At 44.5% G+C, this 19454-nt stretch overlaps 1 protein-coding gene across 1 annotated transcript in view; it reads left to right on the top strand.

Moving 5' to 3' along the window:
* The first annotated feature begins 6887 nt into the window (after nucleotides 1-6887).
* LOC117668223 (opioid-binding protein/cell adhesion molecule homolog) overlaps nucleotides 6888-19454 on the top strand; it is a 991290-nt gene continuing 978723 nt past the window's right edge. The window contains exon 1 of the mRNA XM_034421990.3: nucleotides 6888-7388. Within this exon, the coding sequence (XP_034277881.1) occupies nucleotides 7328-7388 (61 nt within the window). The 5' untranslated portion in view covers nucleotides 6888-7327. The remainder of the gene's footprint in view (nucleotides 7389-19454) is intronic.

Below are 19454 nucleotides of genomic sequence, written 5' to 3'. Positions count from 1 at the left end.
CCAGGATTGAAAGTGTTTAAGAACATTATACACTGGTTATATTTCTTTCTTTCCTAATCTGACTGCATCAATCTGTATGCAGATCTTCCTTTTTTTTTTTTTTTTAAAAAAAAAATTGATTTATATGCCGCCCTTCTCCGGAGACTCAGGGCGGCTTACAATGCGCTAAGCAATTTTTTTTTTTTTTTTTTTTTTTTAATTTGATTTATATGCCGCCCTTCTCCGAAGACTCAGGGCGGCTTACAATGTGCTCAGCAATAGCCTTCATCCTTTTGTATATTTATACAAAGTCAGCTTATTGCCCCCACAAACTGGGTCCTCATTTCACCTACCTTAGAAAGGATGGAAGGCTGAGTCAACCTTGAGCCTTGGCGAGATTCGAACCCTGCAGTAATTGCAGGCAGCTGGTCTTAAGCAGCTTAATAACAGGGTGCCTTAAACCCTAGTACTACCAAGGCTCTCAATAGCCTTCATCCTTTTGTATATTTATACAAAGTCAGCTTATTGCCCCCACAACTGGGTCCTCAATTTACCTACCTTAGAAAGGATGGAAGGCTGAGTCAACCTTGAGCCTGGTAAGAGAGCCTTGGTACTACAGGGGTTTAAGGCACCCTGTTATTAAGCTGGCTATTAAGACCAGCTGCCTGCAATTACTGCAGGGTTCGAATCTCGCCAGGCTCAAGGTTGACTCAGCTTTCCATCCTTTCTAACGTAGGTAAATTGAGGACCCAGTTTGTGGGGGCAATAAGCTGACTTTGTATAAATATACAAAAGGATGAAGGCTATTGCTGAGCGCATTGTAAGCCGCCCTGAGTCTTCGGAGAAGGGTGGCATATAAATCAAAATTTAAAAAAAAAAAAGATTCGAACCTGCAGAAATTGCAGGCAGCTGTGTTAATAACAGGGTGCATTAAACCACTGTACTACCAAGGCTATGCCCGCTCGAAAGTCTAGAAGTGTTTCAGAAGTTAGTCTTTCAGGTATGGCAATAACTCTTTCTCTGTATGTATGGATTCATGTTTACACACAATACTTCAGCCTGCAATCTGTTTGGCTCTGTTGCTCCCCAGTGTGTTTGTTTATGGTTTAAAGTGGCATATAAAGCCAGTCGGTTGTGTTGGAAGAAATATCTTTCAGTGGTGAAATCCTCCGCAGATTGCCACCGGTTTGCTGCCTGTGCATGCGTGGTGCATGCCAAAAGCACGCTCTGTGCACACATGTGCACTGCAGTGGTGGGTTGATCCCGGTTTGCACCGGTTCGCAAAAACCGGTAGTAAAAATTTATAGTAGTTCGGAGAACCGGTAATAACATTGGCTGGCCATGTCCCCGAACTGTACCCCGGCCCGGTCGCTGCTCGCTTACCCCACCACCTCATTTTTTAAAATTATTTTTAAAAACATTTTTTTCTACAACTTCTTCGGCTGAAAAAATGCTTTTAAAAGTTTTTTTTTAAAAAGCCTCTGATGATCACATGGCTCAGCTGGGATCGTCAGAGGCTTTTAAAAGCATTTTTTCGACAACCTTAAGGTTGTAGAAAAAATGCTTTTAAAAGTAAAAAAAAAAAGTTGGCCACGCCCACCCAGTCACATTACCCCTTCCAAGCGACACCCACAAAATAAGCCATGCCCACATAACTGGTAGTAAAAGTTTTTAGAACCCACCCCTGGCACACTGCGCCCCAAACACACACTTCACATGGAAAAAGGAGGCTTGAGAAGGTAAGTAGAACAGCGAAGGGGGGAAAACAGCTGTGCCACATGATTTAGCTTCGCAACAAAGCAGGATTTCCTGCTTTCTAGCAAATATAAACCGTGCGGCACAGCTGATTGTCGGAAATACCAGTTCAGACGAACCGGTAGCTTTTTTAAAAACTACCTGTTCTCTCAAACCAGTAGTTTTTAATCACTACCAGTTTGCCCAAACCGGTGCGAACCGGTAGCATTTCACCCCTGGTTCAGTTCCAAGTGGGGAGAAAAACACTGGAAACATGGTGGCTGATTGGAAAGATGGTTTTTAGATGGTAGACAGGACCACATGGGTTTGAGGTCCTGGGCAAAAGGAAAGTCCAAGTCCCTGCCCAGGGATGTGGATGTCCATCACATGGTCCATCCAAGCACCGTCCCAACTGGAAATGCCTCCCGGTTCCAGCCCTCCAGGTGCAGGGCAAGATGTCCTTGACTCTCTGAGAAAGGAATGGTATTATGACTATATATCACCTGGCTCCATACAATCCCCCCCTCCCACTTTCCCACAGCAGTAAATGTGGCAGGCCTGAAGGTCCAAGGCAAAAGATGGCTTCCAAGCCTGACAGGATTTTTCACAGCAGCTCCTCAAATGATTACGAGAGTCACTTTTCTCACATAATTAGAACCGCTGGTCTCCACGCAAGGGCTCGCTCCTAAATCTAAACTCGAAGGAACTTTCTCTTTCCTTCCCATGGCTCAGCTTGAGTCCCTCTGCAATGCAGCCCATTGTGAGTCTGGCGTTTTCAAGGAAGCTTTTCGCCGATTAACTTAGCTCGGATCAAGAGCAATGGGTAGGGAGAACTGGTATACCTCTCCCTGTCCAAAAAGAACCCTAAATTATGACGATCATTTGCAAACGTGGAGACAGCACGCAAGAGCTTCATCCGGCTCAAAGGATCCATGCCAAACAGAAATCAAATGGGGTTACTGTTTTGTCTGCTTTCCTGTTTTAATAATTAATTTTGTATTAGCATAAGTTGCATGAGCACTCAATAGAAATGTAACAAGGTGATATTTCAAGACTGCATTATCTAGAAGTTCTGTAACAAATTAAATACTTTCCCATTGTGCTCTCCGGCTTATGCCTCCTATGTCAGCATTCCAGAAAACCCCAACTCCAATTAAAAACTCCGAGGCAAGCATTTTCTCAAAAGTTCCATTTATGAGAGTAGGTATACTGGCACATCTGGGAAAAACCGAATATGAGAGTTCCGGGTTTTCCCACAGTAAATCAAAACCCCCAAAACCATCCCCTCACTCATCGGTTGATCACATGCTCCAATCACCATCCATCCCATCTCCAGATGCAGGATTGTCCGGATTTTGACCGACAGGAAGAATGCTATTTTGTCTAACTACATTCCCTCTACTAAATCCCCTCCTCCTACTTTCCCACACACGAGAAAGTGGCAGTGTGGAAGCTTCTGGCCTAATATGGCTTCCAAAGCTGACATCATATAGGCTACAAAACACAAATCAGTTCTTACTAATAGTTGTCGCTCATATTTCTTGAATATGACAAAATGAAATAATCTATAAGCACAAGTGTTTTGTCTTAATTTATTATCTCTGGGGGAAAAATATGTAGTGAAAATTCTGTTTTATAGGCACATGTGTGAAAAGGATGGTCTATTTTAGACATTGGATTCACACATTGTGTCGTCGTATCGTTTTTCTTAACTAGGATTTACTGAATAAATTAGGGCAGGGTTGAGGCATTCTGCGGATTTTTTTAAACCATAGTAGACATTTAGACTATATACCGCTTCACAGTGCTTTCCAGCCTTCTCTAAGCGGTTTTCAGAATTGGTATATTGCCCTCAAACAATCTGGGTCCTCATTTTACCCACCTCGGAAGGATGGAAAGCTGAGTCAATCTTGAGCGTGGTGAGATTTGAATTGACAAATTGCAGGCATCCGGCAGGCAGCAGAAGTAGCCTGCAGTACTGTATTCTAACCACTGCGCCACCACGGCTCTTTTAAGTTATGAAACCCAAATGAAGCCAGTATATTTTGGTTGTAGGCAAAATAACATCAGAAAAGCCATGGAAGATCTATACTAGTGGCCCCCAACCTTTTGGGCACCAGTGACTGGTTCTGTGGAGAGAGGTTTTTCTGCAGACCGGAGGTTTCACATGCTGCCTGCATCCTGTGGGTGGGGCTTCACATGTTTGGACCAATTTCTGGCATGCAGGAGGAAAGTGCGGACTGGGGGTTGGGGACCCCTGATCTATACAACAGTGGAATTCACAAATTGGCATTTTTAAGAACTTGTTTGTGTGATGCTTTACGATTTACTCTGAATACTACTGGTTGGTTTCTTCTTCTTCTTCTTCTTCTTCTTCTTCTTCTTCTTCTTCTTCTTCTTCTTCTTCTTCTTCTTCTTCTTCTTCTTCTTCTTCTTCTTCCTCTCCTTCCTCTCCTTCTTCTCCTTCCCCTTCCCCTTCCCCTTCTCCTTCTCCTTCTCCTTCTCCTTCTCCTTCTCCTTCTTCTTCTTCTCCTTCTTCTTCTTCTTCCTCTTCCTCTCCTTCTTCTCCTTCTCCTTCTTCTTCTTCTTCTTCTTCTTCTTCTTCTTCTTCTTCTTCTTCTTCTTCTTCTTCTTCCTCTTCCTCTTCCCCTCCTCCTCCTCCTCCTCCTCCTCCTCCTCCTCCTCCTCCTCCTCCTCCTCCTCCTCCTCCTTCTTCTTCTTCTTCTTCTTCTTCTTCTTCTTCTCCTTCTCCTCCTCCTCCTCCTCCTCCTCCTCCTCCTTCTCCTTCTCCTTCTCCTTCCTCTCCTCCTCCTCCTCCTCCTCTTCCTCCTCCTCCTCCTCTTCTTCCTCCTCCTCCTCCCCTTCCTTCCTTCCTTCCTTCACAAGGCATTCTCTTGGGCAGTCAGTGGCTGTCTTTTTAAGCATGCCCAAAAGATGTTTCAAACAACATATTGACCTTGGTTACTGATCCGATCCATATTCTGGATGCACACGATATATTGGATCACAAGGTGTCTTGGGTTTATCCAATGCATTACTTCTCACCAAGATTAAGAATAATCAGATTTAGCACATTATGCAAAAGAGGGAACCTTTAATTATGAATAAAGTTGTATACGTAAAGCTAATGCATTTGGATTATTTTCTTGTACTTTGAGTTGTCAAAAGCCAGTCCATTTTGGCTCACTCAACAGTCATGGTACAACCTGTACTTAGCTTATTTTGGAAGATTTGGCAAAATCCAGTCCCATGTTTTTACCATCCATTCATTCCATTTTCATCACCAATTTTGTTTGTTTCTTTCTTTGTTTTGCTTTATTAGATTTATATACCGTCCTACTCCCAAAGGACTCAGGGCGGTGAACAGGCACAAAATAAAATACATAAATACAAAATTTAAAAGCAGAAATAAAACCAGATGAAACAATTTAGCCCGAGACAAATTTAAAACATCCCAATAATTTAAAAACAGATTTAAAATTTTCAATTTAAAAGAAAAGGGGAAAAAGGTTAGGCCAGGCCAGCTTGCTGGAATAGGGAGGTCTTAAGAGCGCGGCGGAAAGTGCGCAGATCCGGGATCCTCCGTATCTCTGGGGGGAGCTCATTCCAGATAGTGGGTGCCCCCACAGAGAAGGCCCTCCCACTGTGGGCCGCCAGTCGACACTGTTTGGCCGACGGCACCCGGAGGAGCTCCACTCTATAAGAGCGTACCGGCCGGTGGGAGGCTATTTGTGGTAGTAGGCGGTCCCGTAAGTAGCCAGGTCCTAAGCCATGGAGCACTCTAAAGGTGGTAACCAGAACCTTGAAGTGCACCTGGAAGACCACCAGGACCCAGTGCAGCTCGCGCAGGAGAGGTGTTACATGGGAACGCCATGTCGCTCCCATAACCACCCGCGCGGCCACACTCTGTGCCAGTTGGAGCCTCTGGGTGCTCCTCAAGGGGAGCCCCATGTAGAGAGCGTTGCAGTAGTCCAGGTGGGAAATGACTGGATGGCATGGTGTTTTCCTGACGGAAAGGAACAGAGGAACACAAAACTGTGCTGCTGGTGTGATGAAGCAGGCCTGGCATGGGATCACAATGAATCACCTGGAATGCAATCAATATTGTCTTCTCCAATGCAGTTCCAGGTTTCTGTTTACAGAAAGATGGAGAAAAAAAGGAGTCTAGATAAAGGCATGGAAAGGAATCTGGCATTGCTGCTGGATCTCCATGTTCCTTCGAAAAGGATGCATACATTTCTCTGTGGGTAGAACCTTTGCACATCTTTTTCTCTCCCATAGAGCCTACCCACTCCTAATTTTGAAGAGCTTCATGCAAAACATAATCGTGATTGTGTTGTTGGGGGCACAACGAAGAGCTGGACCATGAAACAGGGAACTGGCACAGAGTCTGCAGCCAAACATGCCTGGCAGTGCCTCTGCCACTTCCAACAAGTTGCATTTTTCTGTGAGATCTGTCTGGAGCCAGCATCTCCAATCCCTTATCTGTCTGTCTCTCTGTTTGAATGTATGTGTATGAGAGACAGAGAGACAGAGAGGGAGGGGGAGGGAGAGAGGGAGAGTGAAAGAGAGAGACAGAGAGGGAGAAGAGAGGCAAAACAAGCAGAAACAACCATCCAATGCATACCCCCTCTTCCTTCCTTCCTTCCTTCCTTCCTTCCTTCCTTCCTTCCTTCCTTCCTTCCTTCCTTCCTTCCTCCCTCCCTCCCTCCCTCCTTCCTTCCCTTCCTCTCTCCCCTTCTTTCCTTCCCTCCCTTCCTCCCCCTCCCTCCCCCTTCCTTCTTTCCCTCCCTCCCCTCCCCCTCCCTCCCTCCCTCTCTCCTCCTCCCTCCCTCCCTCCCTCCCTCCCTTCCTTCCTTCTTTCTTTCCTTCCTTCCTTCCTTCCTTCCTTCCTCCCTCCCTCCCTCCCTCCCTCCCTCCCTCCCTCCCTTCCTCTTGCCTCATTCCCCATCCTGCCAGAGATCTGGTCCTCTTCACCCACTCTCTCCTCCCCTCCTGTCACTTCTTTGAGCAGCTGTGCTTGGGGTGGGGGAGAAGGGAATTTGGCAAGAGAGAGGGGGGGAGGGAGGAAGGGAAGGAGAGAGAGAGAGAGAGAGAGAGAGAGAGAGAGAGAGAGAGAGAGAGAGAGAGAGAGAGAGAGAGAGAGAGAGAGAGAGAGAGAGAGCACCCAAAGAAGGCCACCAAAGGAGCAGTTGGCTGCCTTGAGTTGAACTTTCAGTGGTGTCCAAAACCTTGCAAACAACTAGGGTGTCACTCAGGAGATTGGAACCAATGAATGCTTGGTAGGAGGTCTACTCAGCTTCCCATGCACCAGCCTGGTGATGCCGGGCTAAGGTTTCTCCAGCTAGCGTGTTATGTGCAGGGTGGAAAGAGAGGGAGAGGGGAAAGAGAGAGAGAGAGAGGGAGGGGAGGGAGGAGGGAAAAGCGGAGACATTGCCTGTCCCCATCCCTCTCTTTCGCTCCTTCTAGCTCACTAACTCGCTCGCTCTCTCCCTCCCTCTGCAAACCTTGGATTTAAACCTACTCAGAATTCAGCACGGAGGAAAGCAGCGAGCCCGGCAGCTCCAGACTACTGCAGCTCGGCACCCTCCCACCCCCACCCCCTTCCCCAAAGATGTATCAGCCTGTCTGCTGGATCTTCTTCACGGCCACCACTGCCCTGCTCTTCCTTCCAGGTATGTCACGCAGAGCTGGGGAGCCTCCACCTGGGGACCTCTCCAAGGGATGGGCAAAACCCTGATGCCAGCCAGGAGTTGATGCGAAAGGAAACACGTTGGGCTGGCGGAGGGTCTGGACTTGAGGCTCTCTCGCCCAGATGTGTGCGTGATGACAACTAAATTGGGGGAGAAGGCGGGGTGGGGGGGAGGGTGGGGGGAGAGAAAGGAAGGCATCACCCGCCAGAGAGATGACCAGTTCTGGCGGCCCCCCCCTCCCCCCCCGGGCAATTTGGTTTCAAGACAAGCTGCTTTCTTCTGCAGAGGTTCTGCTTTGAGGAGTGGATGGTGATGAAGGACCATCATCCCTCCTTGGTGGCTTTGGACAGCCCCAGCTGCTCCAAGGTAGTACCGAGAGAAGAGAAGGTGCTCCTCCTTGGATTTATGCTTTCCAGTCACCCACTGGATGTGTGGATGTGCAAAGAGAGGATTTGGGGTGGGGATGGGGTGGGGAGAAGTCCCTCCCCATCCCACCTCTGCTCTTTGCTCTCTCTCCCTCTCTCTCCCTTCTCCCTCCTGTTTCAACACCATTTTTCCCAGCCTGTTTTCTCTAAGTTCAGACCCCCCCTCCACTCTTTCATATTTCCTTCTCTTCACTCCCCAATATTAAGGAACACCAGGCTCCCTTCCTCAAGGGATGTCCAAACATCTGGCTTTGATGCAGTGGTGACAGCAGAAAGGGGAAATGGGTGTCCATCCAATCTTCAGACTAGTCCAGAATGGATGGAGGAAGGGTTGAGAAACCTGTCTGGGATTCAGACGCTGCAATCTCTAAATCCAGACAAGCGTGTTTTTGAGTTCCTCTTATCCTTAAGACAGTCCTCCTTCCTCGGTGCCTTTATTTATTTATTTATTTTCCTTCTGGGTAGCTCTTTTGCTGCAAAGTCAGCTCTGAATCGGTATATTGTTAACGCGTCTCTAACTGGCTGTCTTTAAGAGTTTCCACAGACAGGCAGTCAGTGTGCAGAGCTGAATGCACATCGGTACATCTGTCCCAATATAAAATGAGTGGGGTGGGTGGGTAGGTGGGCTGGAGTGGGAGGTGGGGGTGGGGGGGAAACGGTGGTTGTGAGCCAAAAGGTCGAACCGAAGGAAGGATTTGCATTTGGGGTTTCTTTTTTTACTAAGAGCTGGGAAGGTTTGAAGGGATGTCTGTCCAGGACTTTGGAACTGAGACATGGCACTTGTATAGCCTTTTCCCCTGTTTTTTTTTACCTTGGCAATATGAAGCTCAATATCCTTTGCATTTTGGAGCCAGGAGCATAAATACCTTCTCCTCTGTCTCAAAAGCCATATGGGCTTCTCGGTGCCAAAGTGGACCCCAGTATGACAATGGAGTTTGGACCATACGAAAGGTGCCACCTGCGTGTGTTAAGGTTTCCACCAGAGTGCGTAAGGAGGAGGAGGAGAGGACTAATCGGTAGTAAAAGCAGATTAGAGCAAAAGGGGGAAAAAAAAGAGGAACTTTTTCTGTAGGTTGAGATCCCACATACAGGAAGATTGCAGGAAGGGGTAGGGGAAGAGTGGAACAGGCATATGTTTTATATCCGAAGTCATCATGTCTACCATTTGAGAAAAATGTTGCTCTGCACTTAAGCCCCAAGGGAGAAATGATGAGAAAAATACAGAACTTTTTTTTGGTTTGGTGTAAGGGGTTCTTCCAATTTTTCAACTGGCTAAGGTAAAGAAAAAAAAAACAGATCAATGCTTGCAGGGTAGAATATGGTTTATAACTTATTCCCCGCTTGAAGTCTGGATCGCAAGCTGTTTTCCTAAACCAGAGTGATCCTTTAAAACAACAACACGCAAGCAATTGTGTAAGATTTAGATCATGAAATTCTGGCACCATCCGAATGCAGATGAGAACTCTGGCTTAGGAGAATTTGGAAACTGTGTTTTCCTCTTCCCCACCTACCCAGATTTTAAGCTATGATTATTGAGAAGGAGGGTTTTTGTTATCTCTGGGTGAAGAAAATGCAATTTGCTGTTTTTAAAATCCTGGGGGAAAAAAATATACAAAATAAATATATTGGTTGGGACTCGCTCGCTCTTTCAGTTCTGTGTTTTCTGCCCAGGATCACATATAATTTCATGGATTCTCTACGTGTGGTTATGCATCTTGGAGCTTCAAGTTCAACTCTTTTTTTTTTTAATTTGCATGTTGATCAAGAGTGAAGAGAAGATTCACCTGGTATTTGCTGTATCGATGTGTTTTACAAGCTCTGATGTGCGAATCTGCTGATTTAAATCTTCTTTCAGCCATGGGTTCAGCAGCATCTCTTCCCTCTGTAAAAGGGAAGGTGGTCTTAAATTAGTAGTCTACTCTACAGGGCTGTTGGTCAGGATCACTGTTTTACTGATACCTTTGGAATAGATGCAAGCTTGCCAACGGAGCATTCTGATCGATGCAAACTTCTTAATCTGAAACTGAGTTATTAGGAGAGTGGAGTTATTAGGAGAGCTTAGGGCCAATTTAGGAGAACGTATTAGCCAGGGAATCTGTCCTGAGTCATTTCTTATGCCATCTAGATGTGATAGATCTATGTTCTCCAAATTCACATATTGTACTGAGACTGCAGGTCTCAGTATGCACAGGATACTTCTTTGAGTTGTGAAATTCCCGTAGGATATCCAGTCATCGATTTTTTTTCCTTTTTTTTTTTCTTCAGTCACATCTGGAGGGTTGGCGGAGGTGAATGAAATAAAAAAAGCGAATATATATAAATATTAAAAAAAGAAAGAATGAAGGGAATCTGACATTTCAAGTAGAAAATTCCATCACAAAATTATTTGTTAACCTTTGTGGTCTTTTCCTCCCCTTGTCATTCCTTGGTTATTAATTATCTTTCTTCACTGTTTGGCTGATGTTTTTAACTCCCCTCTTCCTTTCAAAAGAACCTCCTCTTCTTTTCTCTCTCTCTCTCTCTCTCTCTCTGACAATTTACTTCGGCAGAATCTAAAAACCTGAAAGGTTAATGTAATAATGGAACCTTTGATCACAGAAAGCATTTTAACACCGCAGGTCTGTGAAGGCAGAGGGGATTCTGTCTCCAGAAAATGGGAGGTTAAATCTTGAGGAATCGTTCACGGAAAGGGATGGCTACAGCCAGGAGATTTTTCCAGACAAAAATCTGTCTGGTGGCTGGAGAGGGAAGGAAGCATATGTGAAGAACAGCAAGGCCATGAGAACAAGGCAAAAAATCTGAACAGCTGAGAATTAATCCTTATAATTCCCAGGAAATGACTTGTGTGCAACTATTTTTCTTGTTTTATCCGGTGCTGCATGTTAGCGAGATGAACCCTGTCAAAACAGGCATGTTGTTGTCAAATTCTTCTATTTGGAAAAGATGAGATGGTTGGTTGGGGATATGAGATGACAACATCTGTAGCAATCTAGCTGTCAATGGTGAAGTTGCTTCAAGGGATGTAGAGATACCTAGTGCTCAAACTGATACCTTTTGGTGAATTCTGACTTCCATATTGATAGACTGAGGATGTTGCAATGATGTGCAACCACTTCAGATCTCCTCCAAATGTGACATCCTGGATCATGGAAGTCCTACCAAGTGGGACACTCAGGGTAATGTAAAACCAGGACCAACCTTGAGTAGCTTCATGGTTTTCTTTGTCGCCATTGGTTACCTAGTCCTCCTTGGCTGAAGACATCAAGGTTTATACTGGTGAACTCGAGCAAATTTATTTATTTATTTATTTATTTATTTATTTATTTATTTATTTATTTATTTATTTATTTATTTATTTATTGAATTTCTATACCGCCCTTCTCCCGAAGGACTCAGGGCGGTGAACAGATTAAGATTTCATATACATATAATATTTTTTTTTTAACAGTAAATAATAAATTGAGTCAACTTGGTTTATCTGCTAAGACCTTGGCATAGAATTTAGATGTTTATGCTAGCCCTGCTTGTTGAAACAGAAAGGTTTTCAGGGCACGTCGGAAAGTGCGAAGATCTGGGATTATTCGTATTCCAGGGGGTATTTTGTTCCAAAGAGTAGGTGCCCTCACAGAGAAGGCTCTCTCCCTTGGAACTACCAGATGACATTGTTTTAATGATGGTACTATGAGTAGGCCTACTCTGTGAGAGTGTATTCATTGGTGGGAGGTTATCAGTTGCAGCAGGTGGTCTCGTAAGTACTCAGGTCCTATGTACCATTCAATGTGTTTAAAGCCATGTACCATCCATGGTAAAGCCATGTACCATGCAATGTGTTTAAAGTCCTCTAATGCATTTTTTTTTTTTGATGGAATGTGCAGATGGAATTAGGTTTATTGTTTTACTCCTATTTTTCAGCCATCCGTTTCATGGTTCCAGAACAATGAAGAGTTCAAGCAGCATTAATGGATGGTGGTTATTATTTATGGACATGTTATCTCGGGTCATGTCTGTCACAAAAGACCAAGTGCACACATGAAGGTCCAGTTAAACTGATTTATTGCTGCAAGAATCTTCTCAACTAACAATTAGCACCAGCTTGGGGTTAGATAAGGGTCAATGGAATTCAAGGGTGATTAGATTTTGTTTGCTTGTGTCTACGTAGGAATTCTAGGCTGATCCCTCTTTTAATTCCACCCCAGTTCTGCTACTCCTTCTCCTACATGACATACTTCCTCAAAGCAATCTCTACCCCACCCCATCACTACTCAGAATAAGAGTCTATTTAGTTGGGTCTAATTTGGGTTCTGCTGTTGATCTGCCACTCTTCTGTACAACCATGTGATACTCAGGCAGACGTCAGGAAACAATTTTTCCTCTTGCCAAGTTGATTCCTAACACTTCCTATGTAAGGTCTACCTTTGCAGTGCTTGGTTTGTTTAGTTTCATGCGTCATCTCGAGAAAAAAAATGATCACCTTTCAGCTTTGAATCTCTTTCTGGCATATTAATAATAATCATAGCATGATGTTCTGCTTCGCAGATGCACAGCATTGGAGTTAACGTCGGCACAAGTAAGAGCAGGGTAAAGAGGTCCTTACTCAAAGGAGCTTGCAAAGTAAATTCTGATGGGACAGAGATAGAAAGAAGAAGGTCATATGCCAGGCCCAGATCTTCCCATAGACCTTGGGTGTTGATACTCGGTTCAAAAAAACTCTTTTTCAAATGCCAGTCTGACATTCAGCAAAATCATATAGGAGAGTGTTTATTAGAATATACCACTATTGCTGTAGAGGTAAAGGGCTGGGATTAGATGATTTTTTCCAGGGGTGGGATCAGGGGTGGGTTCTACTTAGCTTTACTACAGGTTTGCAACGGGATCGGGCTCGCATCGCTCGCGCGCCTTGCTTCTGCACTTACGTCTTGCTTCTGCGCATGCGCAGATCGCCGATGATGACATCTGGGGTAGTGGGTGGGGCCTCTTGCCGGTTTTACTACCGGTTCTTGTGAACCGGTCCGAACCAGGGCCAACCCACCACTGGGTTGAAAATTTTCAGCAACTGGTTTGCTGGCTTGTTGCTGGATGGGTGTGGCTATGAGGGTGTGGCCTACTCGGCCACCTGTACCATGGCAGGGCGGGCATTTTTGCCCTCCCCAGGCTCCAGAGGCTTTCCTCAAGCCTCCAGGTGGGTGAAAACGGCCTCCTTTGGGCACCAGAGGCCAGAAATGGGCCCATTTCTGGACTTCCGGTACGCCTGTTTTTCACCCTCCCAGAGCGTCCGTGCACACCTTGCACTTACCTGGCATCCAAAACGGGCTGTGTGGAGACTCCTGGAAGGGGAGGGGCGGGGTGAGAGGGGTCAGCCTGTCCTTGGAACAACTGGTTTGGCGAACCAGATTAAAATTATCATCCGGTTTACCCGAACCGATCCAAACCGGCTGAATCCCACCCCTGATTCTTTCTCCCCACTAGATATAGAGAAAAAGCTTCCAGGTACAAACCAAACAAAAAGCAACAAAGCATCCTTTGGGGAGATAAAGCTTGTGCCAGCCCATTTGGCATGCTCTTTTACTTTATTTTTATAATTGATTGATCGGTTTTATTTTTATGCCACCGTAATCAGCAACAGATTCCCAGCTGCACAGATAAATCCAGAAAAAAGCGCCACAGAAATGACAAGAACGATGCCAGTGAAAGGTAGAAAGATGCTAATAACCGGAGTGTCAAATGCTACAACCACAGAGGACCATGGTTAGAGTAGAAAGAATAGTCTTTTTTTGTAGCGGGATGGCTTTTCTATGGAAAAAAAAATCCGTCTAGTAATTTAGCAGTTTTCTCTCTTCAAAGAACTACTCAAACAAGACCTGAAAATGACTTTATTAAGTGACAATTGTCGAGAATAGGTTGTAAGTCATGTTCTAGAAGAGGCAGCTATTCAGTACCATCGTGCAAGAAGGCTGCAGAGATTTCTCCATCATCCAGGTCATGGTCATCCCAAAGATGCTTTTTCAGGAGGCAACTGGACTTTCTTGTTTTTTTCTTTTGAAGACATTTCGCTTCTCATCCAAGGAGCTTCTTCAGCTCTGACTGGATGGTGGGGAATGGAAGGATTGATACTCCTTGCAGACAGCTGGTCATTTGCATCCTTTTAGAGGGTCCTTGAAACACTTGGAGATTTATCTGTGTCCTCAGGGTCACCTGAGTGGTGCTAATGGTTCCTGTAGTCTGCAGTTTTTCCTCTGGAAATCCATTCCTACGTCCATGACATTCAAAGAGTGTCTTATCAGCTAGCCATACCCTTCTGGGATTCAAACCTGGATAGACCAGGTTGCTCTGATAGACCAGTCTCACTAGAAAAACACTTAATCTCCTCCCTGGTTCAGCCAACAAAGTGAGGAGAGCCCATGGCCTAGAGGTTAATACATCTGCCTAATATGTAAGCGACCCAGGTTCGAATCCCAGAACGGTATGGCTAGCTGGTGAGAGCTAAACAGCTTAAAATAGCTATACTAGTCTCCCTTTATTTCTTCATTGGTAAATTTAAATTTAACACAAAATAGTTTGTCGCGGAAGCACCTGCCTGCGAAGACTCTTGGATTGGGTCTGAAAGGCGAACACGGAAGCAGTATGCTCCATCCCACATTTGGGTACATCAGGTTGCCCTGATAGACCGGTCCCACTGGAAAAACACTCCCTTCCCTCTCAGAACTGTTCCAACAATGTTGAAGAAGTTCAAGAACCTGAAGTCAAATTTCTCCTAGAGATTGATGACCAGACAGGGTCGTTGACTTCACATTTCACAGAAAACAGGGATTTATTTTAAGAGAAATTATGAAACAATCCTTGACAACTATTTTCACACATCGGGCAACCTACAATTATGACTGGAATGATACATGATCCTAGTCAGTGCTTCTCAGTCATAAAATTTTACACTGGTGGTAATTCTTATCCTCACTAGTAAAAGGCATGTTAGTGGGAGCTTTCTTGAAAAATGCTTTACACCTTACTAGCTGTCGCCTAGTAGTTACTGTGGACAACTGAATTTTAACAGTAATACATCTGAATTGGAATAGTCTTCATAATACCTTGGATGGATTTAATACTGATTCTCTATTTTCCATTTCCACATAGTCAATCATGGTATATATTATTTATTCATTAGATTTATATTCTGTCTTTCCTCCAAGCTTTCAAGAGGGCATATATGTATCACACCCATTTTGTTTTGTTTTGTTTTCATTCATGGCAACAGCTCTGTCATGTAGATAGGAATGGAGTTCCAAGATTGGTCTGAAGTCACCCAGTTAACTTTTGACCGTGTAATTGAGACTCCTTCTTCCTAAATAACATAACTTCGCCTCTACATTACGACAACTCTCTGGTTAAGCTGTCATAAGAGGGGAGCTATGATCAACAGCCAAAGGGAGCTAATATGAAACCCACAACTTGGAAATCACATCTGGGAGAAGAAAGATCCCAGTGAAACTCAAGAATTAAATCGGCAAAACTGTTTAGTGTGCGGAGACTATAACCAGACCCAACCTGCTCTTCCACTTAAGCAGAAGATACAGATGGGGGTATCCTTGATGTTCTCTGAGCTTGGTTGTTTTCTTGCAGAAGTTTCATTACCCAAACTAGGTAACATCATCAGTGCTAGGAGGAGGAGGAGGAGGAGGAGGGAAGAGAAGGAGGAGGACTGTGAGGTCTTTAGTGCTCTCTGAGTTTGGTTGTTTTCTTGCAGATGTATCATAACCCAATCTAGGTTACATCATCAATGCTAGGAGGAAGAGGAGGAGGAGGGGTGTTAGGATATGAGCCTAACAGGAAGAAGAGGAGGAGGGGTGTTAGGATATGAGCCTAACAAGTTGTCCAGGCAATATATGTGTTCTGTGACTTTAATATGAATATGTATTGTGTGACTTTAAAATTTTACTGCTGATTCATTGTAATGCTGAGTCATGCTGTAATTAGATAATCACTAGTTGTAAACGTATTTAAGAAAGGTACTGTAACTATTCAGTTGATGATATGCTACCATTGTGTGTGGAGTTGCTACCATTGTGCTATCATCAGTGGATAGATCTGCTACCATTGTGGTTTGTTACCAGAGTGAACTTGTTATTCTAACCAACTACTGTTTGTATGGTAAGAAGATTTTTGTATCACTGGACTGATTTAACTGGCAAAGACTTGGATTGATTTAAAGACTATGAGATTGTTTTTTCACTATAAAGTAAACTTTTGATAAACCAGTTTGCACATCTCTTATTCATTGCTCTCAGCAATGTTTCTCTGTGTTCTACACTCTGCTGGTTGGTAACACAACAATATCCTTAACAAGGGGGAAGAAGAGGAGGAGGAGGAGAGGACGATGACAACGACGAGGAGGAGGAGGACTGTGAGATAATTAATGCTCTCTGAGCTTGGTTATTTTCTTGCAGAAGTTTCATTACCCAAACTAGGTAACACCCGCCCAGTGATAGTTAGCAGTGCAACCCTAGCACCGATGATGTTACCCAGTTTGGAACATCTGCAAGAAAACAAGCAAGCTCAGAGAGCACCAAAGGCTCCTCATTTCAACCCTGAGCTACAAATATTTTCCTTTTATAGCTACGGGTGGAGTTGACAGCTTCAGTTATTTCGTCAGGTGGGAATGGGGACCTTAGTGGACTTGGCTCTTGCCACTTGGGAGCGATCTGAGAAGACCTATCCCCACCCCCACCCCCCCAAGAAAGCTATCTTCCCCATCCCTTCCCATGCCACGGGCATTCTCGTGCCTTCTTCAGGCTGTTCCTCAGAGCCGGAGAGAGCCTTGATTCTGAATAGGCACATGAAAATATGTATCCCTCCCCATCTGTGAGCTTTTCTTGACTTAATAAGTATCTTTTCCAGCCTGCTATTTTCCAGATGTGATGAGACCGCAACTCCCAGCATTCCCAATCAGTATGGCCAACAACTGGGAGTTGCGGTCCCAACACATCTGGAAAGATGCTGTAGAACCTTGACTTTAGGCGATTATAACAGGTTTGATGATGCACCGGGGAGACAGAGAAGATCTCTGAAGTACCTAGGAGGACCTTAGTGATGGTACTTTTTATAGGTCAAATCAGGGTCCCGGGAGAATTCGGCTTATGCCTTTTCAAGAAGACTTCTGCTTCCTCTTAGTTGTTTGGGGACTTGTGAGCTCAGGAAGCCGAAAAAAGCCAACACTCTCAGCTGTCACGGTGGCAGCATTTTTTTGATTGGCACCATGACAATTGTAGCCCCCAACTTTGCTACAATGCTTCCCCCGCCTCGCTGGGATTAATTAGTGGTTTGTGCCACCCTTTGAAGATGCCAAAGCTGCTCTTCAAACTCTGATTTCTGTCTACTGCTTTGCTATCATTCTTCTGAGCAGAGCAAGTCTCTTGGGTTCCATTGCTTATCACCTTTCCCCTTAAGAAATTAGTTGCTTCCTTATCCCTTAGCAGTTCTGGGTAAAGATGCCTCCTTCTAAGCATTCTTTTATAAATGTTGTTTTCTCTTTCTACCATAAAGAAATGCACCGGAACGGATATGCATAGAGTTCAACTGCATGTTTTTTCCAATCATAGGGTGGGAATGTTGGTGGCATTAAGGAATGGGAACAGATTTCTTGGAAGGACGGATTTCCTGCTTCTACCAACTCACGAAACTATGGAAAACCATAGATCTCTGTGTACCACAGCTCAACAAACTAAATTAGAAAGACTGGGGCATGGTGATTGCCCATGCTTTTGGTACCTGCAAAATGCACAGGTACAGTATACTGTATGTGGTACCTTGCCCAATAGTAGTAACTGTGAGAGGGATCTTGGAGTCCTAGTGGACAACCATTGAAATAGGAGGCAGCCGTGTGCAGCAGCTGCCAAAAAAGCCAACACAGTTCTAGGCTGCATAAACAGAGGGATAGAGTCAAGATCACGTGAAGTGTTAATACCACTTTATAAGGCCTTGGTAAGGCCACACTTGGAATACTGCATCCAGTTTTGGTCACTATGATGTAAACAAGATGTTGAGACATTAGAAAGAGTGCAGAGAAGAGCAACAAAGAGGATTAGGGGACTGGAGGCTAAAACCTATGAAGAACAGTTGCAGGAACTGGGTATGTCTCGTTTAATGAAAAGAAGAACTAGGGGAGACATGACAGCAGTGTTCCAATATCTCAGGGGCTGCCCCAAAGAAGAGGGAGTCAAGCTATTCTCCAAAGCACCTGAGGGCAGGACAAGAAGCAATGGGTGGAAACTAACCAAGGAAAGAAGCAACTTAGAACTAAGGAGAAATTTCCTGACAGTTAGAACAATGAATCAGTGGAACAACTTGCCTCCAGAAGTTGTGAATGTTCCAACACTGGAAGTTTTTAAGAAGATGTTGGGTAACCATTTGTCTGAAGTGGTGTAGGGTTTCCTGCCTAAGCCGGGGGTTGGACTGGAAGACCTCCAAGGTCCCTTCCAACTCTGTTATTCTATTCTATTCTATTCTATTCTATTCTATTCTATTCTATTCTATTCTATTCTATTCTATTCTATTCTATTCTATTCTATTCTATTCTATTCTACTCTGTTCTGTTCTGTTCTGTTCTGTTCTGTTCTGTTCTGTTCTGTTCTGTTCTGTTCTGTTCTATTCTCCAACTGTGCTTGTAGATCATCGGGTTCCTCTAGCACAGTGGTTCTCAACCTGTGGGTCGGGACCCCTTTGGGGGTCGAACGACCCTTTCAGAGGGGTCACCTAAGACCATCCGAAAACACATATTTTCAATGGTCAATGGAATAATTTTATGGTTGGGGATCACCATAACATGAGGAACTGTATTAAAGGGTCGCGGCATTAGGAAGGTTGAGACCCACTGCTCTAGCAGGACCCCTGTAGGTCTAGGTGGATTTCTTCATGAGAGACCTTTTTCTCCTGGGCTCACAAATAGGTATGATACCCATGGGAATCTTCTTTGGGGTTTATTTCATTTCCCCCTTCAGTTCTAGTGCATCTGTGATGATCCATCAGATTTGGTTGAGAGGCTGACAAATCCACAGGTATAAGGTTAGACAAAAAGAAATGGGGCCATCATGAACCAAACTCATCACATTTTGTCTCCCCCAAATTCTAGCAATGATACCAAAAAAGGACACATCTCATTACTGCTCTCCATCTCTACATACTGATCTCAGCAACATGTAGATCTTCAAATGATGTTGGATTGCAGCTCTCATCACCCCTTATCAGGGACCACAATAACTAAGATTGGTGATCACAGAAGTCAATGAAGCTTAGAAAGTCATCTACTGTCCTCCTCTACCTTGATGTCCAGGACTGTTTAGATTTGTGTTGCCCTTGATGCTGTCTGAGCTTGGTTGTTTATTTCCAGAAGTTAGTTAGATTTAGGAAAAGCCCTGGTGGTGCAGTAGTTGGAATGCAGTATTGCAGGCAAACTCTGCCCACAGCCAGCAGTTCGATCCCAACTGGCTCAAGGTTGAGTTAGCCTTCCATCCTTCCGAGGTTAGTAAAAAAAAAAAAACATATGGTTGGGGACAATATGCTGACTCTTAAGGCTGTAAAGCACTATGAAGCAGTATATAAGTCTAAGCACTATTACTATTGCTATTGAATGAAG

This window comes from Pantherophis guttatus, chromosome 9 (assembly GCF_059756535.1).
Source record: "Pantherophis guttatus breed Tessera chromosome 9, ASM5975653v1, whole genome shotgun sequence".
Lineage (NCBI taxonomy): Eukaryota > Metazoa > Chordata > Lepidosauria > Squamata > Colubridae > Pantherophis > Pantherophis guttatus.
The sequence above is the reverse complement of the archived record's forward strand: the minus strand, read 5'-3'. Positions and strand labels throughout refer to the sequence as shown.